Below are 24805 nucleotides of genomic sequence, written 5' to 3'. Positions count from 1 at the left end.
AATGATAATCAGATTGCATAATCAATTGATTACATTTTTAACTTAAGACAATCAATAGTTTAAAATATTCAAATTTCATAAAAAAACGTAGATAGCATGAAATGATTAGGCAACATATAATTTGTCAAAATCTAACAACACCTAATGATAATCGAATAACAAAATCAACAAAGCAGCTAAAGGCACGGTCCTATCAAATAAAAGACACATACTCTAGCCAATTGTACATTAGTCCTTACATGATGTCAAGAATGACAAGATAGAAACAACTACTACATTGAGATACTAAAAATATTCTTTCAAACTTTCATGACCTTCCTTTTTATTGATTTAAACATTAAAGTGTCTCGGCGTACAAATTCTAACAACATCGTAGTTTTTCCTTTGTTTTAAAGGTATAAAGCTCTTATTAAGCCCAAAATTAACCTTGTCTTCATCCCAAGGAGATGTTAACATTTGATGTCGCCTATGGAAATTGAATGAAGAGACATGGATCCCAACATTAAAGCATTAGTGCACTTATGACATTCATAGTGTGACTTACCTAAACACTGAATAAGTGAATAACTATGTAAGCATATGCTTATATACTTTGATGTATTGAAATCATTTGGATCTCAATGTAGTAAGCTAAAAGCTAGTATGTTGACTATATGATTTATGCATAACATAACGTCACTTATAATAATGGAACCTGAGCTCAATTAAGAGTAAATTTATCCTCTCAATGGTATTGTATTGTTTATGAAAATAGAACATTGTCACGAGCTATTTGTTTGGACAAATTAGTTACTTATAACTAATTTAAAAATATCATTTTCATTATAGTAAATACAATGGTGAGAATGAGATAAAAGTGATCAAACTAGATGAATAGATTAAACCTTAAGAGATTATGAATATCCTTTGAGAGTAACACATATAATAAGATTATCATATTAGAGCTTAATAATATAATTAGCTTTTGTAATGGTATATAATAGAAAGTTCAATTATGTTATTTGTAGTGGTTTGACTCTATGATTAAATGGCTATGGGATTAATAGACAATTAGCAAAAACTTAATTACAACCTATTTTAATTAAGTAATTTTGACATAAATTCTAATAGGATAAAATTATTATTACTTTAATGGAATTTGAAATGGATTGTTTAAATTGTTTAAAATTAATCTGAAATTCTTATTTAATTATTTATTGGGCTTTTATTATTATCAAATTTAAGAGAGGCTATCCCAATGCAGATTGGCCAACTGCTTGCCACTCAAGTAAAGGAAGGCGCTCACTGACCATGGGATTACTTAAACCACAAGCAAGTCACTATAAACTAAAATAAAGCCATAGTATATTTTTCCTCTACAAATATACATGTTAGACAACACTTCACGTATCCAAATATTACGAGAAAACTGTGTCAAAATCTAGCGAAAGTTTATTGTACTCAAGTATATTCTAATTTTCTTGATTATCAGTTATAGATAATTACAATAAACTCTAATTCATTAGACATGTTTAACAGGCAAAATATAATTATATCTTAAAAGAGAATTTTTATAATAAAAATAAAAAGTCATCAATCCAATATAATTCCCCAATTCTCTCAGTAATTGAAGTATTCCAATTACATCCAATTCAAAAAAAATTGGCACTTTGGTATTGCTTCAGAGAAATTTATTGAGATCAAGCATGAACAATATCGTCCTCTAGACAGATTGAGTTCAAAAATTGTAAAAAGAACAAAGAATGCCTCCAAATGCAAAGCCAGACTAAACAAAGTCTGGCACCAGAATTTATTCACAGGGAGTAGCAATTAAAACTGAAATCATTGACAAAACCAAATGCAAGACTTAGGTCTTCAAGATTCAGAACCAGACTTCACGATGAAATTCTGGCGGCTGATGGGATTCATCACGACTGGAGGACCAGCTGTGCGGGGCCAAGCCTGAAATTTTTTGTCAGTTTCTTCCCACCATCCCTTGTTTGAAACAGTGGAAGGCGTGGTCCCTGAGTTGGGAAGGAGAGACCAATTCTTAAAACTCTGCAATAATCAAATAATAAAAAGCTTCAAAAGACAACAACAACTTACCTCCAAAAATCTTACTATCAGAAACAAGCAGATCAGATACATAAGCAATGGCAAATGATCCCGCAACAGAAGCAATTATATACTTTGCTGCCATTTTCAAGCTGTAAGACAAGAAACCATGCTCATGAACGAAAATGACGTAAAATTTGGTGTGACGATAATGAATTTGAAAGTAATATTCTGAAAGAACAACTAGATGGCAGGCAATCAAACAAAGAACCAGAATACCAGTAGCAAAAGTTGTACGCTAAAAAACTTATTGTCAAAAAAAGGAACACTTATTTAGAACATAATTATCAAATATATTCATCAGCTAATGTATTTCCTCGCATATTGAAAACCATAAGGGAAAAGAAATTCAAATAAGCTGACATTTACAATCCTAGTGCAGTACTAGAGGCCTCACAGGGTACTGTTTAGTACTCCCTCTCAAGGGAAAACAATAATGACTCCTATTCATATTCTAAGATTCACAACAATGTGCAATACATCACCTCGAAATGACATCCATCAGATCAGTGGCAATTTGAAACGTTATTCAGAATTTAAAAACTTTATTTGTTATTTGTCTTTTCCTTTTCAATCAACAACTACCATCTTCTAACACAATGCAAAAGAAAATCCTCTCCATCTCCCAGAAGGCCATCACAAAGAAATGCATAATAATCACCATCTAGAGTGGTTAAGAGAAAGATCTCTGGTACCCTATTCTATTGTCTTAATTTAATATCTTCAGGGCTTAAATTTAAGTAGTAGCTAACAATGACCCAGCTTAGCCAAGTTCCCATGCAAATAACTGACTGATAAAAGATAAAGACATTAACAAGACAAGATATAGAACCATCTTACTTCAAAAAAAAAAAAAACTTATCATAACATGATTAGAACAAAAAGAGCCAATGCGATCAATCCTAAAGAATGGAAGAATAGACCTCTCTTAAACACACTGAATAACAATCTTCTATTACCAAATTCAGGGAGGATTCTATTATATATGGTAAACTACAAACCCTTCAATCCAGTTCTTGTTAATTGAGCTAGTTTTCATTTTTTTTCTTTGGCCCATAAAAAAAAGCCGGTTCTAAAGGTACATGCCCCATGATGAGATGCTAGTTTGGGATCCATGAAAGTCCTCATGGAACTAGAAGTGTTACAGCTTATAAAAAGGGGGGGGGGGGGGGAAATCAATTTCCTTTGCTACCTTATGAATTAAAAACAGCCCAGAAAATCCTAATTCCCTAGCGAATGCTATACCATCCCATTTCTGTTTCCCTTTTTTCCCTTAAGGATACCCCCCCCCCCAAAAAAAAAAAAAACTCTCTTTCAAAATAAAATATTGAAATCAACAACCAATTCGACCCATGAAACAATCAATCTTCTGATCTTATTCAATTCAATATTTGACCAAATCCATTCAAACTCAAATCGTGAAATGAAAAAAATATTAATCCCAAAAAATAAATAAAACCGGAAAAAACACACACAATTCCTATCTCTTCTTCATAACAAACGCAAAATGAACTAACGAAAAAAAAAAACCTGGAGCACCATCAAGATCATGAAACGAAACCCATTAATCTAAAGCAATAGAAAGAGAAAAGGATTTTCTATCCGTTAAATTAACGGGTCGGGCATACGTACCTCGGGTCAAGGAGAAGCAGATGAAGGCTGGAGATGAAGAAGGGTAAAGGAGCTGCCTTTAAGCGTTAAAGAGTAACAAATGAGTAGTTGCTTTGTGAACCCAGGTTTTAGTTATAGAACTTTAGATCCAACGGTCTAATTTTCTTATTTTCCATCGGACGGCTAGCGTTAATCAAAGTATAGTTTACTGGAAAAAAAAAAGGCCCACTTTCGAGGATTTTAACTGAAACCTCTTTACGTGGTATTTTTTAAAGGTTAAAATCTGTTAAAAGTCCCTGTACGTTTCGAGAATTTGAAATTTAATCCCTTCATTTTCATATTTCAAAATTTAGGTCCAACTTTTACCATCTTTAAAATATTTTTGTTAAGGTTAATTATAAAACTATTTTTAATTATATGGATACTAAGTGGTTTTAGTATTATTTCAAAATGTAATGCCAACAAATGTAACAAAAAGAATTTAAGCGTGTTAATAGTTAGACTCAATTTAAAATTTTGAAAAGTAGAGAGACTAAATTTTTAAAATAAAAGTAAAATTACTAAATTCTAAATTCTTGAAAAGTATAGGGACTTATGGCATATTTTAACCATTTCTAAATAATTTAATAAAATTTAATTGGCTAATATATTATAGGTAAAAACACTTCTCTGGTCTCTCTCAATTTTGATATTGCGCAAATTAGTCCATCTCAAAAAGTCAAACCGATTTAATCCTGTCAATTTCAAAAGTGTGCCATTAAGTACAATTAATCACAAGGTTAATATTTTTCATCAATTGTACATATTTTTATTGGTATAATAACAAATTTAGCTCTCTAAGTTCACACAATATGTCAATTTTTCTTGATTTAATAAATTTATATTGCAACATTTATGTATTTTTATCAATTTGGTCTTGATTTTTAACATATTTAGCTTGTAACATTTACACATTTTGTCAACATTTACGAAAATATATAAACATTGAGACCTAAATTTGTTATTAAACCAACCAAAATTATGTACAATTGATGGAAAATATTAATGTCGTGATTAATTGTTCTTAATTGTTCACTTTAATATTGACATGGATTAAATTACTCAATTTTTTAAAGGGACTAATTTACTCAATATTGAAATTAAGAGGACCAGAGGTTTTTACCTCTATTATATTATATTATATTATATTATATTATATAAGTAATTTGATAAATTTCACCAACACATAATTTTCTTTGTACTAAAACAATATATATATATATATTTACAAATTTTATACATCAATAAAGATGAGAAAACAAAATCTACAACATATCTACATAAACAAGTAAAAGTAAATTAAGAATATTGGAGATATCTATGCATAATATACATGAAAAAATAACTAAAAATAAAATAAAATAAATTTCTACTTTTAAAAAATTTCACATATTTGAAATAACTAACTTCAAAAAAATTTAATTAAACTAACTTCAAAAATAATTAAGTAAAGAACTACTATTATTTATCTAATTTCACATCAATAAAAATATTTAGCCATTTTTAATTATTTTAAAATAATTATTTTCAATATTATTATTTTATATATTATTTACTGATAAATTTGCTCTCAAATGTACTTAAAACCATATTCTTGTAATTGTAGTAATAACAACCGCAACAATTAAATTAAGACTCAATTAACTCAATATTATTATTTTAAAAATAAAATATATATGAAATATTTCTTTTCAGTGACAATTTTAGTGTGAATTAAATATTATACACCATAGCAAAGGCATCACAACACGTGGCAATGCATCTATGCGGATATTATTATTATTATTATTATTATTATTATTTACTATGTGGGTGAAAAGTTTATATGATAAATTTTAAAAAATGATATAACAACCAAATATAGCTTTGGTTGAAATAGTGAAGTTAAAATGTCAAAAGCAATTTTTTAGATTTTATATGTAAAACAAATTATCTTTGATATTATTTTGTTAAAAATATGAAGCTTTTAGTAACTTTACAATTGAGTTGAAACCCAGTTAATGGGTGACAATAATTCAGTCAAAATATGAAATATATATATACAGTATATATATAAACAACCTCGTAGTTAGGAAAAAGAAAAAAGTGATAAAGGAGGAAAGGAACAATGAAAAATCATATTGAAGTGACTTCAACCACTGGGCCAACTAGTCAGTCAAACCTGTTGTTAGAAACCAAGAAACTGATGAGACACTTATACATTCATGCCCAGATATTATATGACTGCAAATAAGTAGATTACTTACAATATGAAGAGAGGGGAAGTCTTACTATTTCCTGGAAAACTTCATAAAATAATCAAAGCAAATGGGAAAACAATAAATTAATGGATGGATTAAATGCTCAAAAAAGGTAATAAACTCAACTAAACGCTAGCCTTACTTTGTATACCAAGAAGCAAGGATGGTAGTTTTTGTTGCAGCTGAAACATCTTTGAGCCCTAAAAACGACAGTTCAGCGGCATTTTCAACCTTGTGATGGATACTTTCTTCCTTCTACGGGAACAATTGCCGGATGTTCCTTTTTGCTTTTTTTTTTTTTTTTGGGGGGGGGGGAATTTAATTCCGTGATTTTACAGGATCAACAACCAGCAGCTTTTAGGATGTTATCATATGGAGTTGAGGACGGAAAACTGAAGGGCTGGAGATGGTTCTGGTACTCAGTTGCACACAGCATTGGAAGAGTGCCAACAGGCTGTTGCAATGAGTTGGTACCACTTGTTTCCTCAAAGACAGGGCCAGGCTGCGTTTTTGAGTTAGGGAGTGGATGTTAGATCACGGGAATCTCATTAGTTAAAAGACATGGGATAATACCCCTTAACACTCTCACATGTAGCCCGACCTACCCATGGACACCCTCACTAGGAGTCGTCAAGCTCGCATAGTATTATAGACAGGATGAACAATACAATAGAACCAAAGTTCTGAGACCATAATAAGCATCCTATCTAAAACCAATTTATAGTAGGTGGTGTGGCTCAGTTTTAATATAAGCCCATGGGAAGTCCAATATTTAAACATGCATGAATTTGATTAAATCAAGGGCCGTTGAATCCCAACTAACATGGACTTAGAGGCTACCTGTTCTGCATGAAAAGGATTTTGAAAATAGCTGTCTTGTCTCAGGTGGACACTCATCAAATCAGACATCTTCTGCTGTTTCCCGGTTAGGAGTGTCTCACAATGATGGGCCATATCCTTGTAAGACATGTCAGGTCCTGTTGAGACAGATATTCTTCCGAACTGATCTGAAGTCTCCAATACCTGTGGTAGTAGAGCAAATAATCATGTAAAATGTGTCGCTTGTTCTTTGAGACATGTAAAAAAGACTGGCATAGCTGACATACTGAATCAAGGAGTTGATTAACATCCAAGGGTTTTGGAGTTTCCTGGGAAAACCCTGAACCATCCTTGGTTTGACATTCAAATGGTTCTGCAAAAGCATCATCCTGCAGAGCAAAAGAAATCACATGTCCAAGCATTGAAAGATAAAATTTGGAAGGTAGAGTGAAGAGATTTACCTCCTTGGTAGATTTACTCTCTTCCACACCAGCTTGATATTCTTTATGCAGTTGATCGATAGTCAAGTGGGAACCTAGAGGACACACATCATCTGGCAAGAATTTACTTAACAGCTGTGCTCGTGTATTGGACAATTCAGGCTGCATATACATATATATGCACCAGATATTAGTGTAAGGCAATTACAACAGAATTTACTAGCTCTTCAATTATATATTGGAGTCAAAGATTCTTGGAATAGAAAAGCTTACTTCTGACGAAATTCCCAAGCTTTTCAAGATCTCAGAAGCAAGGCTTTCACTATCTTGCTCTGGGGTAATCTGAATTTGTGAGAGTGTCTTTGCAGCCAAATCGTCATCTTCTTTAGATCCATAAACATTTGTTGGTCGGTCAGACCCAGTGTCAACTACCTTTAACTTGCAATCTTCCACCAAGTGCAAGAATGGATCAACCTATTAATCATAGAACAATGGTATGAAAAGATCTATCTGGATTTGAGATATTTAAATTGCCTTGGAAAGCACCAAAATATAATTAAAAAAAGAGATGAAAGAAAGGTAGAAGAAAAGAAAATATGGAGACTACATCACATTACAGATAAGTGGTAAGTGTTCCTTACCACTCTTTCTCTAAGAGCAACCTTCGTAGAATAGACAATAGGAAGAATATTGGATGCTTTTGATGAAAATAGGATCATTGATGTTGCCAAGGTGAAAAGTGATCTACGACATGATGGTGGAAGTGGACCTGCAGCATTAGTGGAAATTTAGATTAAAGAGACGAAACCCCAATAACATATATCAAATTAGTTGTTTCATCAGAATCCAACCATAATGAACCAATACATCTTCCTAACCATTCTCACTGTAGTATGTGCAGCATTCATGAAAAGAATTTATAAGAGATGGGGCAAAACATAAGTTTGGACCATTTACTAATCTGACTCAAAAACTAGAATCTTTCAAAATACTGACTAGTGTTTGTATATGTGGCAAGCTGGCAGTTTGATTAAGATGCTTCACTTAAAGGTAAGATTTGAAAGAACAGATCTGTGCTATATTTCCTACTGGTTTTATGTCCTCAAGAGAGCTTCTTGCATTTCCAATCCATCAGAATTATTGGTTCCTTTTTTCTTCTGCAGGAGAGAAACCTTGGTGTCATCCATGTAGGTGCTAAACATTTGTGACTACTACTATAATTACACGTTACATGAATTCATTTTCATGCAAGACATGTTCTATCCTCTAGTTTTATTTTTTGTTTGCTGGGATTGTCATGAAAGAGTAAGACAAGGAGAAGTAGACACTGGTAAAATCCATGTGAGGGTAAGGGCAGCTTCAACTTTGAACACTCACCTCCTTCATTAAGAGAGATACATCGCAATGAAAAGGCTAGCTGGAAACTACGAACAAGAGCCTCATTGCTAGAATTCTGCATTACATAAAAAATGAAAATACAGAAATTAGACCTCCAGGAAAGAATAAATATCAGTTACATGCAAGACATAATCAGTAACTCATGTAAAACAAATTCCTTTAAGGTAGCATCAGTTGAGAAATTACCTTGGCTCGAGAGAAGAGCAACACTAGGCTGTATGTATGAGCAATTGCTTCATAGTTTCGTGGTGTATTTTGAGGAGAGACAGACTGTGCCCAAATTGATGAAAGCAAGAGACTGATCTGGGTGCTACTAAGCCGTAGAGAATGGGCCTCCTGAAGTTTAACAAATACAAAATGTTTCAAAAAAACACATACAGATAAACCAAATTTCAAAGGGTTAATCATTTGACAAATACTCACAGATTCTGTATTTGAATTGCTCAGAGAATTTTTATCTGTTTCCAAAGGTACAGACAGATTTCTTGAACTAGATGCTCGACTATAAGATGAATTCAATCTATTCAGAATCATATTATTACTTCCCTCATTAACAATACTTTGTTTTTCTATATAACCATTCCCCCTTGAGAAAGATTTCTCCTTCCTTAGCTTCTCAAAAAGGGCAGCTGATGAAGAAAAGACAGAGACAGTTCTTGAAAGTGTTCTTGGAATGGCTTTGTTTGTTAATGGAGGAACAGAGGATTGTTGAGGGCAAACTGAAGTTGGGACAAGCACAACAGAAAAGATACGGTGAGCACCAATTCGTGTTTCATGGTCAGGGTGGACCATAGCTGGGAGTAATTGATGGAACAATGACTCAGGAAAAGCCTATAGGTGCAAAGAAACACCAAATAAAAAAACTGCAGACAACACTATGAAATGTTCATGAAGAAAAAAAAATCATTAAAATTATGATTGTTACCTTGTTTAGATAAGATGGATTTGGAATTGAAGCAATAACTTGAGCAGTTCGATAGACAACAGAGACTGTAGCTCTAGCTATAACTGTAATATTTGAGATGTTCTCCAACATCACAGCCATAGCATCAAGAATTGGACCTGCATCTCCAACCTGTTCACAGTAGCTAGCTAAATTTGAAATGTCCAACAAGAATAAAACACAAGAGAGACAAGAGAGTAATCCCACCTTTTGCGATAACTGTACAAGGCAGTTATCTACAGCTTCTTTAAAGTTCTTGTTCCAATTTATAGTTTCAACTCCCAGAGTTGCATCGTCAAGTGAGCAATGTATGCTCTTTCGTAAATGCCTCATAACATCACTAACTGCACCAAGTATTGCTACAGAAGGCTCAACTTTTGAATATCGAGCAAGGGAGGATGTAACCTCTAGAATCTGAAGTTGCACGGCAGGTTGTTTGAGAACACTTTTATGGTCAAGATGCTTAACTAATAATGACAGCAAAAAATGTGTATTCTGTCCTGCAAACAGAGAAAAAATAAATAGTATCAATTTCTCAAACTCGTTACAAGTCAAAAAATTTAGTAATAAAATAAAAAATATATATATAATTTGATAGAAAGAAAACTGAAACAGAAAAAAGTCAGACATATTGACTGTTGAAAATGCATGCTACCAGAGCTCTCCATTAAAAGCTGCATATCCTTTAAGACTGGAAAGGCAAGGCCAGTTTGAAGAGTCCATAAGTTTTCACTATCCAAGTAACGGAACAAAGACTCAAGAACACGTCTTGCTGTTGTAGCTTCCTTGGCTAGGTTTGCCATGTTATGTAAGCAAACTCTGGACCAGAAGCTGGGATTTTGGGCGTCTTCCCTGTGAGAATAAAAAGAAATAAACCCATTCAAAGGTAATTATTTAAAGGTAAACTACATTGTTAGTCACTAAACTATGGTAAATTTTCGTTTTGGTCACTTAACTAAAAAAGTTACAATTTGGTCATTGAGCTATTCAAAAGATTTCATTTAAATCACTAGGCTGTTAAAATCGATTCTATATGGATTTCTCTATTCACACTGCCTATACCAATCGAAGGCTCTCTTTCCCCTTCTTTTCTACTATTTAGTTTTTACATAAAACAACTTTGAACGTCACAATCTACAAACCAAACTCCAAACAGCTTTTTTCTTCAATCTCTAACATTGACCATCAGACCGACTTGGATATACGGTATGTTCTTTTACTCTCAATGGGTATTGATCCACCGTATCAATCGTTGAATTGTCACTTAAAGCTCGCTGGCGGAACTTTAAAAAAAAAAAGACTCAACAGCCTAGTACTTAAATAAAAACTTTTGAATAGTTCAATGACTTAAATGAAAATTTTCGAATAGTTTAATAATTGTAACTGTTTTTAGTTAAGTGACCAAAATGAAAACTTATTTATAGTTTAGTGACTAATGGTATAGTTTACCCTTATTTAAAATAAATAGGTAGAATGTATAAATGTGTCATGGGATTACACTGAGACATTTTGTTCTCCATTGTCATTCACAATTGTGTCCCAAGAAGGAAATGTTATGGGGACATCTGGTGATGGAGAGTCATGACCCTCATCCTTTACCACTTCTTTTTCCAACTGACTTTTGCCACCATTATGGTTCTCCAAATTTTTCCTTGGGTCTTCATAATTTTCCAAGACTACTGAAACAATCTGTTTTTTGATAATTGAAAATGGCTTTAATGCAAAAATGAGATTAAACAACATTCACAAAGTTCATAGAAAATGTTGGTTATATATATGCATCACCAATGCAAATATTTTTCAATGGAACAAGCATGGAAATAGCCAGAAGATAAGTTTGAATTACCGTTATGGATGCCTTGAAAGACAAGAAGTCAAAAGTGCCAAAGATGGAAATAAGATAAATAACATTATTTTAGTAATATTCCTAATTAGAATAACTTATTTAGGAAGTATTTTCTTGCACTTAAAAGTCCTTAATTTTAATTTCTTTAATTATAGTTTCTTATTCTACAAGTTAATTAGTTGAAAAGAATAAAACCCTATGTAACCTCTATTTAAGGGGACCATTCTTAGTAATAAAACAAGACAGAAATTATTCTAATTTATAGAGGTTTATGACTTTCTCTTTCTAATGAGTCTAAGGTTAGGAGCTCCCTTCGATGAGTTTCACAATATTATTCATTATAGGTTATTCTCGTGGTAGAAATTGCAACAAGGGGAAGGCTCCCTCAATCAAAGTGAACTTTCCCGTAGTTTATCCGGTGACTCAATTCATAACTCGTGACCTTAACAATTACACATAACAATTTGTATATAAGAAACAAATAATCATACTTAATCATACTTTTTATCTTGATGCTTTGCCCAGATCAGAAAGTCATGAATTACCTCATTTGAGGATTTACAAATGAAACCTATTACTATAACAGAAAACATGCAAATATAAGCAATGAATAAAATTAATGAAATGAATAACGTAGAAATAAACTTGCAAAGACATGTAAATGGGTCTGAATCTGCTTACATTATCGAATTCCACCGAAATGTGAGAGTGTATGCCCATAAACCAAATCTAGACAAGAAAATAGATAATTGAACATGCATTAGAATATTTATATATACAATAGAACATCGAGAAAACATAAGCTGTAAGGAGGAAAGAAATAATTGGTGAAATGGAAAATATTATTGCCATTTACAACCATTTCCAGTTTACGTTTCTAAAAGTCAGACACAGAGTTGCCATAATGCTATTGTCTGAACATCCAAGATTAAAATAAATAAAGATTGCATTTTGAATAGCCAAATATAGCAATCTTAGAATTCTTCCTTTCTTTCTTGGAAGGAAAGGTGGGGGAAAAATAAGATTTGTTATGTCATATGGTTTTGGACTAAAAAGAATCATGTCAAGAACACATCAGATGAAGATTGGATGCAGGAATCATAAGACTGACTTCTAATATTCTATGATGTTAATACTACCATTTAACGTAAGAGTAAGAACCCAATATTGCCCCAATATCTGTTATCCTTCTATTAGTGGATCAAAGTCTAAGTGTTATCCTTCCCCCATCTTCATTTGGAATCGTCATAATGTGCCAAAAGAAATCTACTGCCTAAGACTGCAAGGGAACAAAACTGTGTCTGTGCTGGTTAAAGCCTAGCTTTATTTGTGCTTGTTTAACCATTCTATCTAAATACATAGATTTCTTTTGGCTCGTTATGATTTGCTCACAAGGGTGCCTAGCTCTGTAATATGTGAGATTCTATCACTCTGATTATGGATTTAAATGAGATATCAGGCTCTGGATTCAAAATGAATTGGAAAAAGGATTTAAAAAGAGCTTGAACTAGTAATGAGGCTGGATCCATAAGTAAGCTTGAGCACACAATCCATTTAAATGAGCTTGACCAAATGTAATTGTCAATGTCAAAGGCCCAATACTACCATACTACGTTTCAGTTCCCATGCCACATATCATCACCATCTATACTCCAGCCAAGGCGACGCTTAGACCAACAGGAAGGTATCCAATCTTATCTGGGTTTGAATTTATTTTCCTTTTTCCCTGCTTTTCTAAGCACTACAACTGAGAGAGAGGAGGGAACAACATAAACTCAAACTTTGAGACCATTTTAAGGCAGGGGCGAAGCCAGAAAATTTTTTAGAGGGGCCGACATTAAATTGTAATTTTTATGATGGTAAAAATGCAATTTTTAAAGGATTAAATCAAAATTTTATTATTTTTAGGGGGGCCAAAGTGCAATTTTACCTTTACCTGCCAGCCCCACCCTAGATTTGCCCCTGTTTTAAGTTTAGGACCAGCTAAAGGGCTGAGGCAAAATAAGGTAGGTTAAATAAATAAACAATATTCATTGTGGTGTCTACAATTGACCACTATTAGGAGTTCCAAAAAATTAATGTGAAAGAGTGTTATAAAAATAAATCTTTAATGAACTTTAACTTTCCATCATTGTAGGAAGTTAGGTTCATGAAACAACCCATGTTCACAGGATATTCTCCAATCTTATTTGGGTTTGAATTTATTTTCCTCTTTTCCTAGATTCCTAAGCACTACCATTTAGAGGGGGGAGTTCCAAATGTAATTGGAAAAATAGACTAACACTAAATCTTGATTAGTGGAAAAAGTAATCTACTTCCATTAGTCTAATAAGTTAACCTTACTGAAAAACCCAACTCACAGAGTCCTGCATCATAAACTTCAAAAAAAGGGGAAATGCCATACTTCAGCATTACTCCACCAAAGTTCGTTCATGGTAATACATGGCATAACTTTCTGGTTTAGTTTCTTCTGCCTTCATTATACATGCAGAAGATTAGTTCCTTCAGGTTTAGTTTTCCAGAACTTTATAATTGTTAGTATCAGTTATATGATTTAAGGTTTCATTTTATCATCTATTTTCCAGAAACCCAGCTAAAAGTTGACATAATCATGAATTTCAAAAAGAAAAGCAGCCATGTGAATGTATACCATTGAAGAAAGTGCTTGCAACCCAGCTGCACGTAGATTTTTTTCCCTTTCACTTTCTCCAGTTTCTTGAGCTAATTGACATAGTTTTGGAATAAAGCCTTCTAACTTAAACATGCAAGTGCCATCATTCTGCAAAATTTGGCAAGATAAAATGAGTTTGAAGCCTGTTTCCATAAACATACTAACTTTTGAAAATAAATGCCCTGCAAACTAGAAGTCCATTCAACGTAAGAAGCATACAAGTAATGCCAAAAGCACCAACCTGATTATTTAAAAAGTAAAAAAGAGTCTGACATCCTATAATTCTCATTTCATCATGCCGTGTTTGATCCAGCAGTGTCTGTATAATGCTCAGTAAGCTACTAGAAAATAATGACCTAAAAAAGTAATGATAACCAGAAATAAAGTGAGTTCAGGGAAAAACTACAAGAATAAGCAAATTAAAATTATTTTAGTCATTAGCTTGATATATTACCCTTGAAACTACAATCTAGATATTTCTGTCTATTGGTAAAAGGATGAACATGATTGATATGGAAATTGTGTATAAAGTGCTTGGATTAGTTGAATGCCTTTATTGATTGCAGTACCTATAGGTATTTGGGATTTTAAAATTCATCATTTTATATCTTTCAAATGTATAGGCATATTAAGGCTTAACCAATTTGTGCATAGTGTGTGCATTTCGTTATCACATTTTATAAACTAACCCCATATCCACTCTTTCAAATTCATCTTTCCAAGCATATCATTTGGGGAGTGCCAAAGACAACATTGATCAAGAGACATGATCACTTACATTTTACCAATGTAAATAATACAACACTTAAAATTAGCAAATTCCAGAGAAGAGGTCATAAAGGTGTAACAAGTTTCAATCAATAAGAGCATCTTCTCTATAGACTATACCATAGAAAAATGTCTTGCATTATCTGGAACTTGCAACTAGCTAAAATATCTAGTCAACTCAAGCAACATGTTAATTGTAAATTATAATGATCCATTATCCATCCCCAAAGTCGTTGTCCATTAAGTTCATCAATGGGTATTTTATTACAGAGAAAAGCAGTATGGAAGTTGTCATATCTTTGGTCCTTTACGCAGAGGTTAAGAGTTTAATCATCCACCTAGTTTTTTTAGAACTTAATTAAATTGTACAAGGCATTTTTATTATTGGATAGGTGCATTTCCCTTGTTGAAGTAGAGTTGTTCTCTCACCTAAGCAAAGACTAGAAGAAGAGTTATCAGATAACAAATTGGAGCATAAAATTTCCTTGTTTTCTTTTTAATGGTGGTTGAAGAAAGATAGGATACCAAAATCACTTAGAAAGGGAAAGAAATGACAAGATATACGTATGTATATAAAATGCAAAACATCTCATGATGCAATAGTCTTCACATGACCAAAACAGTAAGATAGAAACCCATAAATTTTGCAAAAATATAAAAAGGAACTCACATTTGCTCCTTACAAGAGACCAACAATTTCCTGTAAATACACATAACGGTTTTCACTGATTGAAACTTCTCATTCCTCAACTCCTTGTAACACCTTTGCTCAAGGGAAGTACTGATCTGATCATAAAATTTGCAGGAATCAGTTATAGTAAGGATTAACATAATTGACTTGCTATAAACTTTGCATATTGCAGGAAATAGTTCTTCATTTTGATAAGTTGAGATAAGCATGCCCAGAACAAATGTTACAGCAAAAATGGCTAAATAATGCCTTTCTTAAACCAATAAATTATTTACTTTTCAAAACACTTCGATAGATATTTTATCACACAACATGACAGGAAAAACACTTAGATCCAATGACAATGAGGATAGTTCAGGTTCTTAAACCAAATAAAAACCTGAAAGTTATTTATCAAAAACTTCTAACTTGTTACACAGAGTTCTACAAAAACTCATTGTACTTTATCTGAACTTTATGTTCATAGTGAGTACTTCTAAAATTTCATTTTAAGAAAAAAAAAAAAAAGCGCAAAGTGTAGGCATTTGTCATAACCAGATCTTAACAAGCATTGTAACTTTAATAATCTCTTATGTTAACAACAAATGCATGCACACTTCAAATATCATCAATTACATCAAAAGCATTATCCCGAGGCTTGCAAATATATTGTACCTTTGGGATGCGTAAAGGATTTTTTGAAGCATATTCACACAGCTTTCCTATCTTGCGCTCATTTGGTCCTTCCTCCTATCAGAAGAAACATAGCTCAAGTTATATGATTAGTAAGGCTGAAGAAGAAAATGTTTACAACAAAAGACAAATAAATGCTAATACTACAAATATCATCCACAATAAAGTTAGAGAATGATTAACATGATTAAATTACAGTCTTATGACTAAGTTTTGCTTAGCTAAACCCTATATAACAATTGACTTATATTAGTTTTAACTCATCTTTCAGTGGCCACCTGCGTGGTTGCGTTACAAAGTAGCACATAAACAAATGTATTTAAATCTAGGAAAAGCACTATCAAGCCTTACACATGATACATGAGCTAACTTAACTAACCCTTGAGTTCATCTTCAAAAATATGACAAAGCATTATACTATTACTAGGATTAAAAAATGTGTGAATTTACAGAAAACACAAACCTGATTACGAGGAAATATTTCGGCAATCATCTTCTTATACCTCTTGACAGGCTGTCTAGACCTTGTACGCAGTCCAGGGCAAAGGAAACATAGGCTACCACAAGCAGGCAAGACTTGCCTCGAAATGGCGCCAGAGATGAAACTCATTCTTTTATAATATGATTTTAAATTATAAAGAACAGCAAGGAAAACTTCAGTATCCCTGTGCTTTCTTTCCCTTCTAAATCATAAAAGCGTAGGGCTTGAATGTCCAGAAGGGAAAGAAAAGCTTCACAACAAATAGGATACCCGCAAAATCCAATCACCAACCTATGAACAAAAATCCTGGTGTCACAACTTTTAACCTATAAATCAAAACCAAGCTAAATACTATGAATTATAACTCCTGCATTTTGGTTTATCAACTTGATCAAACTATGACTAACTGCTATCAAAACCTAGGCTAAAATATCAATAAAATGCAATGTTGAATCCAAATTCAAGAAGAACTCAACAAAATTGGATTGAGTAATTAAAATAAATAAATAAATAAAGGAATCTGGAAAATGAAATATTTGATCAAAACCCAAACCAATGGGAAATGGCTGATAAAAAGTGGGGTTTTGATCAAACAAATTATTAAAAAAAAAACTCTAAAGATACCTGGAATCAATGTCAGAAATAGCAGAGCTGAGGCTGGAAATCTAAGGCGTGCAAAACAATCACCGCGTTTCCAGCATTGCCCAAACCGCGAAATCAAGTTAACCTGTTTTTCTAAAAATATATGCTAAAATACAATTAAAATCCTACCGCTATATGAGTTCAACGCCTACAGCCTGCCTATACTTTCAACACTTTCAACGGTATTATTATTTGGAATCTTTTTTTTTCTCTTTTATAATTTCCATCTCCCAATCTATCTTTTTCTCCTTATAAATATTAATAAAAAATTTAAATATTAAAGACAATATTATTAGGAGGAATAAAATAACCCCAACCCCAAATATAAATCTTAAAAGGAAGCATGTGTAATATCAAAAATAATAATAATAGCAGTTATTTATATCTATTTTATTTCGAGATAAATTGTCGCAATATAATATAATAAGAAATTATCATTACTATTATTTATGTATAAAAAAAAGCACAAGTTGTGATATATTATTAAAGTTGTTGAATTTGGATTAGATTGATTGGTTAGATTAAAAATCAATCGGTATATTAATTCGAAGTAAGGAAAAGAATAAGTATTTGAATTGAGTTTTATATTTTTAAAACTTTATAACTTTTAATAATTTATTTAATTGAATTAAATTGACGATCAAACTGATCAGATCGAGAATCGATAGCTTGACCAATATTAAAATTTTCATGTAGTTCTATTATTAAAAATTAACGTGGCAAGCCGTATGTAGCTATCTGGTTTTTCCATCAACCACATTAATTTTAAACCGTTGAAATTGATAAAATTTTTAACAAAAATGACTAATTTGCTCTTTAATATAACCTACAATGATTAATTTGTCCATTTTAAGTAAAGAGGACAAGTACAATCTGATTTTTAGTACAAGAACATTCATGATAATTTTACCAAAATCCAACTCAAAAGAAGTCAAATGCATATAGGAGATCATCATAATGAGAGATGCAGAATTCCAAACTTTGAGATTCGATTTGACTCAAAATGAACAGAAATTGATTTGGAAAAATTCACACTAGATTCAAATCTGTAACAAAGTAAAAATATATATAAGAATATAAAATTTGTAACACTCAATACCCGGTCCGGTTACTAGACCTGAGCTACGAGATGTTACCACAAAAAATAGAGATCATCACATGCAATTTTGACTTAAAAATCAATTTATCATTTCATAACTTATACAAAACATGATTAACAAACTAATTCGGGTCCCAATTGAGCTTTCGAAAGCTTTAAAACAAGTTCGAGATTAAATGAGGACCAAATTAAAACTTTTGCAACAAAATAGGGCAAACAAGAAAGCTTTAAAGTTTTTCTTTTTCATAATTAATTATCAAATCATTAAAATTTCTGGACCAAAACTCAATTCATCTATATATTAACTCAGTAAATATTCAATAGAAATATTTATGAGCTCGATTTACAGAAACGAGATCATGATACCTAATTTTTAAAAAGCATTAATTTTCAGTATGCACCACTTGTACTATAATTAACTATTCTATTAGCAAAACTTACCAGATCGGGATTTACTATAATACTATATTTAACTCGTAAATATTAAATAATAATATTTACGGATTCACATGTCAGATTATAGTTCTGGAACCATTATTTTCAACAACACTAAAAACCAGTCTGTTACAAAAATGGTTAATAATTAAATAAAATAAAAATTAAAAGAATGAATGAATAAAAATAAATTTAAGAGAGGAGGTTGTGGTAATTAGCTATTTGTATAGTTTTCCTTAATATTTATCTTTTCTATATACCATTTCTCCTTTTTTTAATATATAATTTAAGTTTAGAAATCCTAAAGATGATATTGTGAAAGAATAACTATGAATCTCAAATATAAATCGTAAAATAGATATGAAAGATATCAAAAGAAGAATATTTTATATCCATTTATGGTCTATGAACATGATCATTCAAAGCTTATGATTGTTTTTTCATCAATGTTATCTCAACAACGTGTATCTCTAGTCTTATTATGAATATCAAACAAATTTTTGAATAATGTATACAATCTTTCAACCATCACCATTATATTCTTTCGGGAATTGGAATGTAAAGCTTAAATTATGAAGGTATAATGATAAATTTAGCCTTCAATGTTTATATTCTTTGTCAATTTGACCATTATTTTTTTTAGTTAAATTTGACCCCTTAACTTAAAAAATAAAAGTCAAATCACTTTTTTTTAATGGAAATGTTAAGTAAAAAAAATTATTAGCTTGGCAACTAGTATAACGCTCCGTGTTAACATTATACTAACATAAAATCATTTGTCTTATATGTGATGTCAACAAATAATTCAAAAATTATAAAATTTAAATTTAAAATTAAAAAATATTTATAAATAGTTCATAAAATTAAAAAAAACAATAATAGCATAAAGTACGCGTAGATTGTCATGCAAGCTAACGTGTTTAAAATTTTAACATTTTAGTTAATATTTTCATTAAAAGAATATTATTTTAACTCTTTTTGAAATATTATTGAATAATTTTAACTATTTTTAAAAGATTAAAAACTAAAATTAACAATGCTAATTATGTCATGAACACTTCTATTTAACTTCAAGTTTAAATTCTCACAAGAAACCAACAAATGGAATATTGAAAAATCATTAAAAAAAAATGGATCCACCATTTGAAGCCAAACATCCTTTTATGCTTTGGAAGTGCCGCCATGATCCTTCTCAACATGCTCAACAAGGGAGACCGGATCACGAAACCCTCTACCACACTTGGGGCAAACATCAATAGACATCTTAAGAACTCGAGACTGGTTGTTCCTCTCATGCACCTTCTTCACATGCTCCACCAATGCGGTAACCGATGAAAATTTCACCCTACATTGTGGGCATTCCTCCATTTGCCCAGCACTGCCACTGCTGCTACGTCGCAGCCCCGCCCCATCCCTCGCCACTTGCCTGTTTTCCCGAAAACTAGAAGCTACATTAAGCAAACTTGTAGCCCAAAAAGACGAGGATGTTGTTGCAGGTTTCTTAGGTCCGGGACAATCGTGGTCGAGCCCAAACCGGTGTTTTAAACAATGGTCTACACTACAGTCCTTACACTTGATTGTGTTGGAAAATGTCAAGACTTCTTTGCAACGACGAACTGGGCATTTCATTTTTTTAATTACTTTATCATAATTTGATGGATCACATTCAGTATTCACATGTGTTTCCCAAGAGATGTTTGGATCTTCATTAGGAATTAAGCGAACTCCTTTGGCACATAGCGGGCAAATCACGACGGTAACGTCGTTGTTGCCAGCTTTCGAACACTGATGTTTAATGTAGCTTCGATGTTCCAAGCAATATGACTGTTGCAAAATCATAGGTTGTAAAGAACGAATTCCACCGTGAGAAGTCAATAAAATAGTTCCATAATTCCATCAACGCACAAACATTTAGGTTAAATTAGGACCGGCTCCTAACAAAATTTTAAGCCTGATAAAAAAATGGGCTTAAATTTTTGTCCAATTTTAACTCAGATTATATATGCTAAACTTGGGCCTAGATTGACTCGGCCCGTATTAAAGACTATAGTATCGATACAATAGGGAATGTATCAATACTTGCTACGACGTATCGATACGTTTGGGAGGATATTGATATCAGGCAAATTTTCTTTAATTATCAAAACATAAAACTTTAAAACGGTATCGATACCAATTAAAGTATCGATACTTTTGTGAAATGTACCAATACATTGTTAAGGTATTCGGGTGAAGCCCAGGTAAAAAAAGGCTTACCAAAGACTTGACCCGTTTAGAAAATTGACCTTATTTTTTGTCCAAGTCTATATTTTAGGTATATATTTTTGTCCAAATCCTCCCAATTTTCGGGCAAGTCGAACCCATGGATGACTCTAGGTTAAATTTTGTTATCTTTGTATTTTACAAAAGTTATAGATTTAGTCCATATACTCTGATTTAATCAATTTTAGTCTCATTACTATTCAAATTGCTTAATTTTAATCCCCATACTTTTAGAATTTTAAATTTATTGTCTGAACAATTAACTCAGTTTAATTAAATTCAATTACTAGCATTGTATTATGCATGCAATTTTAGATTTATCCCATATTTTTCAATTGGATCATTTTCAAAATTTAAAATTTCAATCTTAACACAAATGATTGTAATTAATTAATGAATTAGATTTTAGTGAGTAATATATGGAAATAACAAATTAACATGACATTATACATATGATAATATGTTTTGATGAAATTTTAATTTTTATACTTTTGAATTTTAAAATTTTAGTCCGAACCTATATAGTAATAGTTCAATCCGTTTGGTTAAATTCAATTACTAGCATTGTACTATACATACAATTGTAGATTTATTCAATATTATCTAATTGGATAATTCTAAATTTCTGTTTTTCAAAATTTGAATTTTTAGTCAATAATATATAAAAATAATAAGTGACATGACATTAAATACATGATAATATGTTTGTCAGATCAAATTTTAGAAATAACATAAATTCTAAAATTTTAAATTCTAAAAAATAGATTATAAATCCACAACATTCATGAATTTAACCAAACATTCAAAAGCAATATACGTATTCAACATAGGTTTAAATTTTGTTTAAGAAATAAACATTATTAAATACAATAAATGTGAGGGGAAACGAATATTTACCAGATCGCAGCGATCGCAAGTGAAAGGCAAGAAATCAATTTGTTTGCAATGTTGAACGCTGCAATGCCTTCCAAGATCAGGGAATTCTGGAGTCCCCATTGTTGTAATTTTCCGATTCCTCTCCGAAACCAAGCAGCTAAATCCGAATTTTGGATGAGGAGAATTTACGTTTCTTTTTGGCGAGGATTCGGTCGGAAACGGAATTGGCTTTCGAATTTCGCAGATTCAGGGAGAATCCACGGAACCGAAAGTTGAAATGCCCACAAAGAATTAAGATGTCGTTGAAATTTCCTCTTTTCTCCATTTTTTTTTTCTTTTTAAGAAATTTGGAACATTAAGTGGATCAAATATTGGGGCAGTGTTTACCGACTTTCCGAATTTTTAGGATTTATATTTCCCGCCTCTTTCGGTAAATTACATCCATGTCATTTTTATTTATTTATTTTAATTTAATCACAGATAATTGTTGTTTTTGGATTTCGCTTGAGATTGTTAAAGAGGTGGCGGTGGAGGAGGAAGAGGAGGAGGAGGCTGCTGCTTTATTGAAGGGATAATAACATGCTTCATTTCGGGTGAAGAAGCCAAAAGCCTTGTTTTAGGAGATGTTGTTTTGGAACGAGGACGACCAAACTTAGTATTTGTATTCATTTCAGTTTAGGCCGGAGTCACCAAACTGCCACTAATCAACGTGAAGTCGGAGTATAATAGCTTTCTTCATTGCTAATTGTTGAGCCCTGTGGGGTAAAACCAGTCCCCTGACTCTCTTCACCTGAAGAAGATGATGGAGGTGACCTCTCTGTAATTTTTATATTAATATATCTAGATAAGCTTGTAACACAATCAAAGCTCTCATCAATGGCTTCCGCCATTTTCATTCAAACTTCGTTTCAATCCAAATCTTTGAATACCCATTTCGTTCCTTCCTTCAGACTCCTCGTTTCCCTCTCTTTCAAACCCCGGACCGCTGCCTTCCCCAAATGTGTCCATATCCGACCCGGTTTGATCGAGCCGGACGGCGAGAAACTCGTCAACCTCCACGTGACGCAGCTGGAGCGAGAGTTGAAGAAGAGGGAAGCGACTTCGTTGTCCAAGGTGAAGCTTACTCCGATCGACATGCAATGTGTTCACGCTTTGAGTAAAGGTTGGGCTAGCCCGTTAATCGGGTTCACGAGGGAAACTGAGTTCCTCCAAACTCTTCATCTTAACTCGCTCCGGCTCGGCGATGGTTCCTTCGTCAACATGTCGGTCCCGATTGCATTAGCTATCCACGATTCGCAAAAGGCGAGTATCGGTGAGTCCGACATAGTCGCTCTGCTTGACTCGGATGATAAACTCATTGCCATCCTAACCAGTAAGTTATAAAAAAATTGTTTTGAAATAATTATAAAAAAAAGTAACTAAATTTTATTCAAAATTACAAAATGTGCCACGATTGTTTTCATTCAATGGATGAAGAGAATATTTTAATGAAGTGATTAGTTCGAATAATTATCTTAATTAGAATGATTAAATTGAGAAGAAAATTAAAATAATCAAAATAGAATAAACCCTATTTTAAAATTAGTTTTGAGTGTTATTTACCTTAATTTCTAATATAATTAGGAATATTTTCTTAAGGTTGATTTTTAATATTTAAAAATAAAATTAATTTTTATTGGTTTATATTTTCAAAAAAAATAATTTTTTATTAAAGATTGGGATGAATTTAGTTTTTAACGGATTTTAAACTTATTTAAGCATGTGGCTACAAACCACAGTGTCGGGGATTCAAATCCCTCCTTGTTCACAATAGATCTAAAAGGGAAGGACCTTTCCCTCTAGGGATAGGAAAATCACGATCAAGATAGCAGACCCAAAGCTATGGAACTTGAGCGTGGGTCTTTTTTTCGAAATAGAATGACATTTTATTTATTATTTATCGTATATTTATTTTTCTATTTTATATATAAGATTATTGGTCAAAACAAAACAAAATAAGCATATTTTTTTGTTTTACAACCCGTAACTCTTTCCTAGCTAGACTTGAGCAGAATAGCAGAGCTGTAAGGTAAAAAGAATTTTGAAAAGAATTGAATATCAATTATTGAAATAGAAAATAGCTTTTTATAGCTGTACATCACAACTGAAAAGAGAAAGCGAAGGAGTCCATGACTCAACAACTTTGAATAAATCAAACAAATAAATATTCCTAAAGAAATGAGATTTATTATCCAAACAACCTAAAACAAATTATCAAATCCTATCAATTCCTCACTTAAACTAAAAATGCTCTAAGCATTTAGTTTATGTTAGCCTCTGCACAGGTACACAAGAATCTTCTCAGCTTACAAAACTGATCCAACTTAAGAGGTTTGGTCATCATATCTGCTAGCTGATCTTGTGAGACAATGCACCAATTTAATGCTGTCAGTCTTTGTCAGGTCTCGAAAGAAATGAAAATGCAAATCAATATGTTTGCTGTGACCATGCATTACTGGATTTTTGGAGAGCTGGATTGCCGAGCTATTATTACAAAAAATAAAGATCAATTTCTCATGATTCTTATCCAATTCAGCCAACACCCTTTGTAACCATATCGCTTGACATGCACATGATGTTGCAGCAATAAATTCAGCTTTTGTGGTGGATAAACTAACTATTGGTTGCTTTTTAAAAGACCATGAAATTGCTCCTGAGCTTAATAAAAACATATAACCAGAAGTACTCTTTCTATCTTCTTTATATCCAGCATAGTCGCTATCAGTGTAAGCAACAAGT

The 24805-nt window shown here is 32.2% G+C and overlaps 4 protein-coding genes across 5 annotated transcripts; 1 reads left to right on the top strand and 3 right to left on the bottom strand.

The window, feature by feature from the left end:
* Positions 1 to 1648: 1648 nt before the first annotated feature.
* On the bottom strand, positions 1649 to 3839 carry LOC108464874 (uncharacterized). The gene is made up of 3 exons (XM_017765152.2): positions 3727 to 3839; positions 2086 to 2186; positions 1649 to 2003 (listed from the first exon to the last, which is right to left on the bottom strand). Exons 2-3 carry the CDS (start codon positions 2177 to 2179, stop codon positions 1855 to 1857), a joined length of 243 nt encoding a protein of 80 aa, XP_017620641.1. The 5' UTR covers positions 2180 to 2186; positions 3727 to 3839; the 3' UTR covers positions 1649 to 1854.
* Positions 3840 to 5655: 1816 nt separating this feature from the next.
* LOC108466113 (protein SEMI-ROLLED LEAF 2-like) lies at positions 5656 to 17709 on the bottom strand. 2 transcript variants are annotated; one of them, XM_017766473.2, is made up of 22 exons: positions 17338 to 17709; positions 16696 to 17004; positions 16215 to 16289; positions 15540 to 15655; positions 14343 to 14457; positions 14081 to 14209; positions 12112 to 12159; positions 11083 to 11273; positions 10240 to 10436; positions 9792 to 10084; positions 9567 to 9716; positions 9065 to 9472; positions 8828 to 8977; positions 8621 to 8696; positions 7885 to 8012; positions 7517 to 7717; positions 7265 to 7405; positions 7091 to 7192; positions 6825 to 7007; positions 6127 to 6486; positions 5991 to 6029; positions 5656 to 5905 (listed from the first exon to the last, which is right to left on the bottom strand). In XM_017766473.2, exons 2-20 carry the CDS (start codon positions 16840 to 16842, stop codon positions 6325 to 6327), a joined length of 3012 nt encoding a protein of 1003 aa, XP_017621962.2. In that variant the 5' UTR covers positions 16843 to 17004; positions 17338 to 17709; the 3' UTR covers positions 5656 to 5905; positions 5991 to 6029; positions 6127 to 6324. The 2 variants fall into 2 exon arrangements, with proteins under 2 accessions (XP_017621962.2, XP_052881119.1); XM_053025159.1 differs by lacking the exon at positions 17338 to 17709 and having other exon boundaries at positions 15540 to 15650; positions 16696 to 16827.
* A 2223-nt stretch (positions 17710 to 19932) lies between these two features.
* LOC108466818 (zinc finger AN1 and C2H2 domain-containing stress-associated protein 16) lies at positions 19933 to 22379 on the bottom strand. The gene is made up of 2 exons (XM_017767176.2): positions 22049 to 22379; positions 19933 to 20713 (listed from the first exon to the last, which is right to left on the bottom strand). Exons 1-2 carry the CDS (start codon positions 22145 to 22147, stop codon positions 20051 to 20053), a joined length of 762 nt encoding a protein of 253 aa, XP_017622665.1. The 5' UTR covers positions 22148 to 22379; the 3' UTR covers positions 19933 to 20050.
* Positions 22380 to 22903: 524 nt separating this feature from the next.
* On the top strand, positions 22904 to 23410 carry LOC108466111 (ATP-sulfurylase 3, chloroplastic-like). Its single transcript, XM_017766472.1, has one exon. The coding sequence runs from the start codon at positions 22904 to 22906 to the stop codon at positions 23408 to 23410; it is 507 nt and encodes a 168-aa protein (XP_017621961.1).
* Positions 23411 to 24805: the final 1395 nt, after the last annotated feature.

Source organism: Gossypium arboreum, chromosome 2 (assembly GCF_025698485.1).
Source record: "Gossypium arboreum isolate Shixiya-1 chromosome 2, ASM2569848v2, whole genome shotgun sequence".
NCBI lineage: Eukaryota > Viridiplantae > Streptophyta > Magnoliopsida > Malvales > Malvaceae > Gossypium > Gossypium arboreum.
The sequence above is the reverse complement of the archived record's forward strand: the minus strand, read 5'-3'. Positions and strand labels throughout refer to the sequence as shown.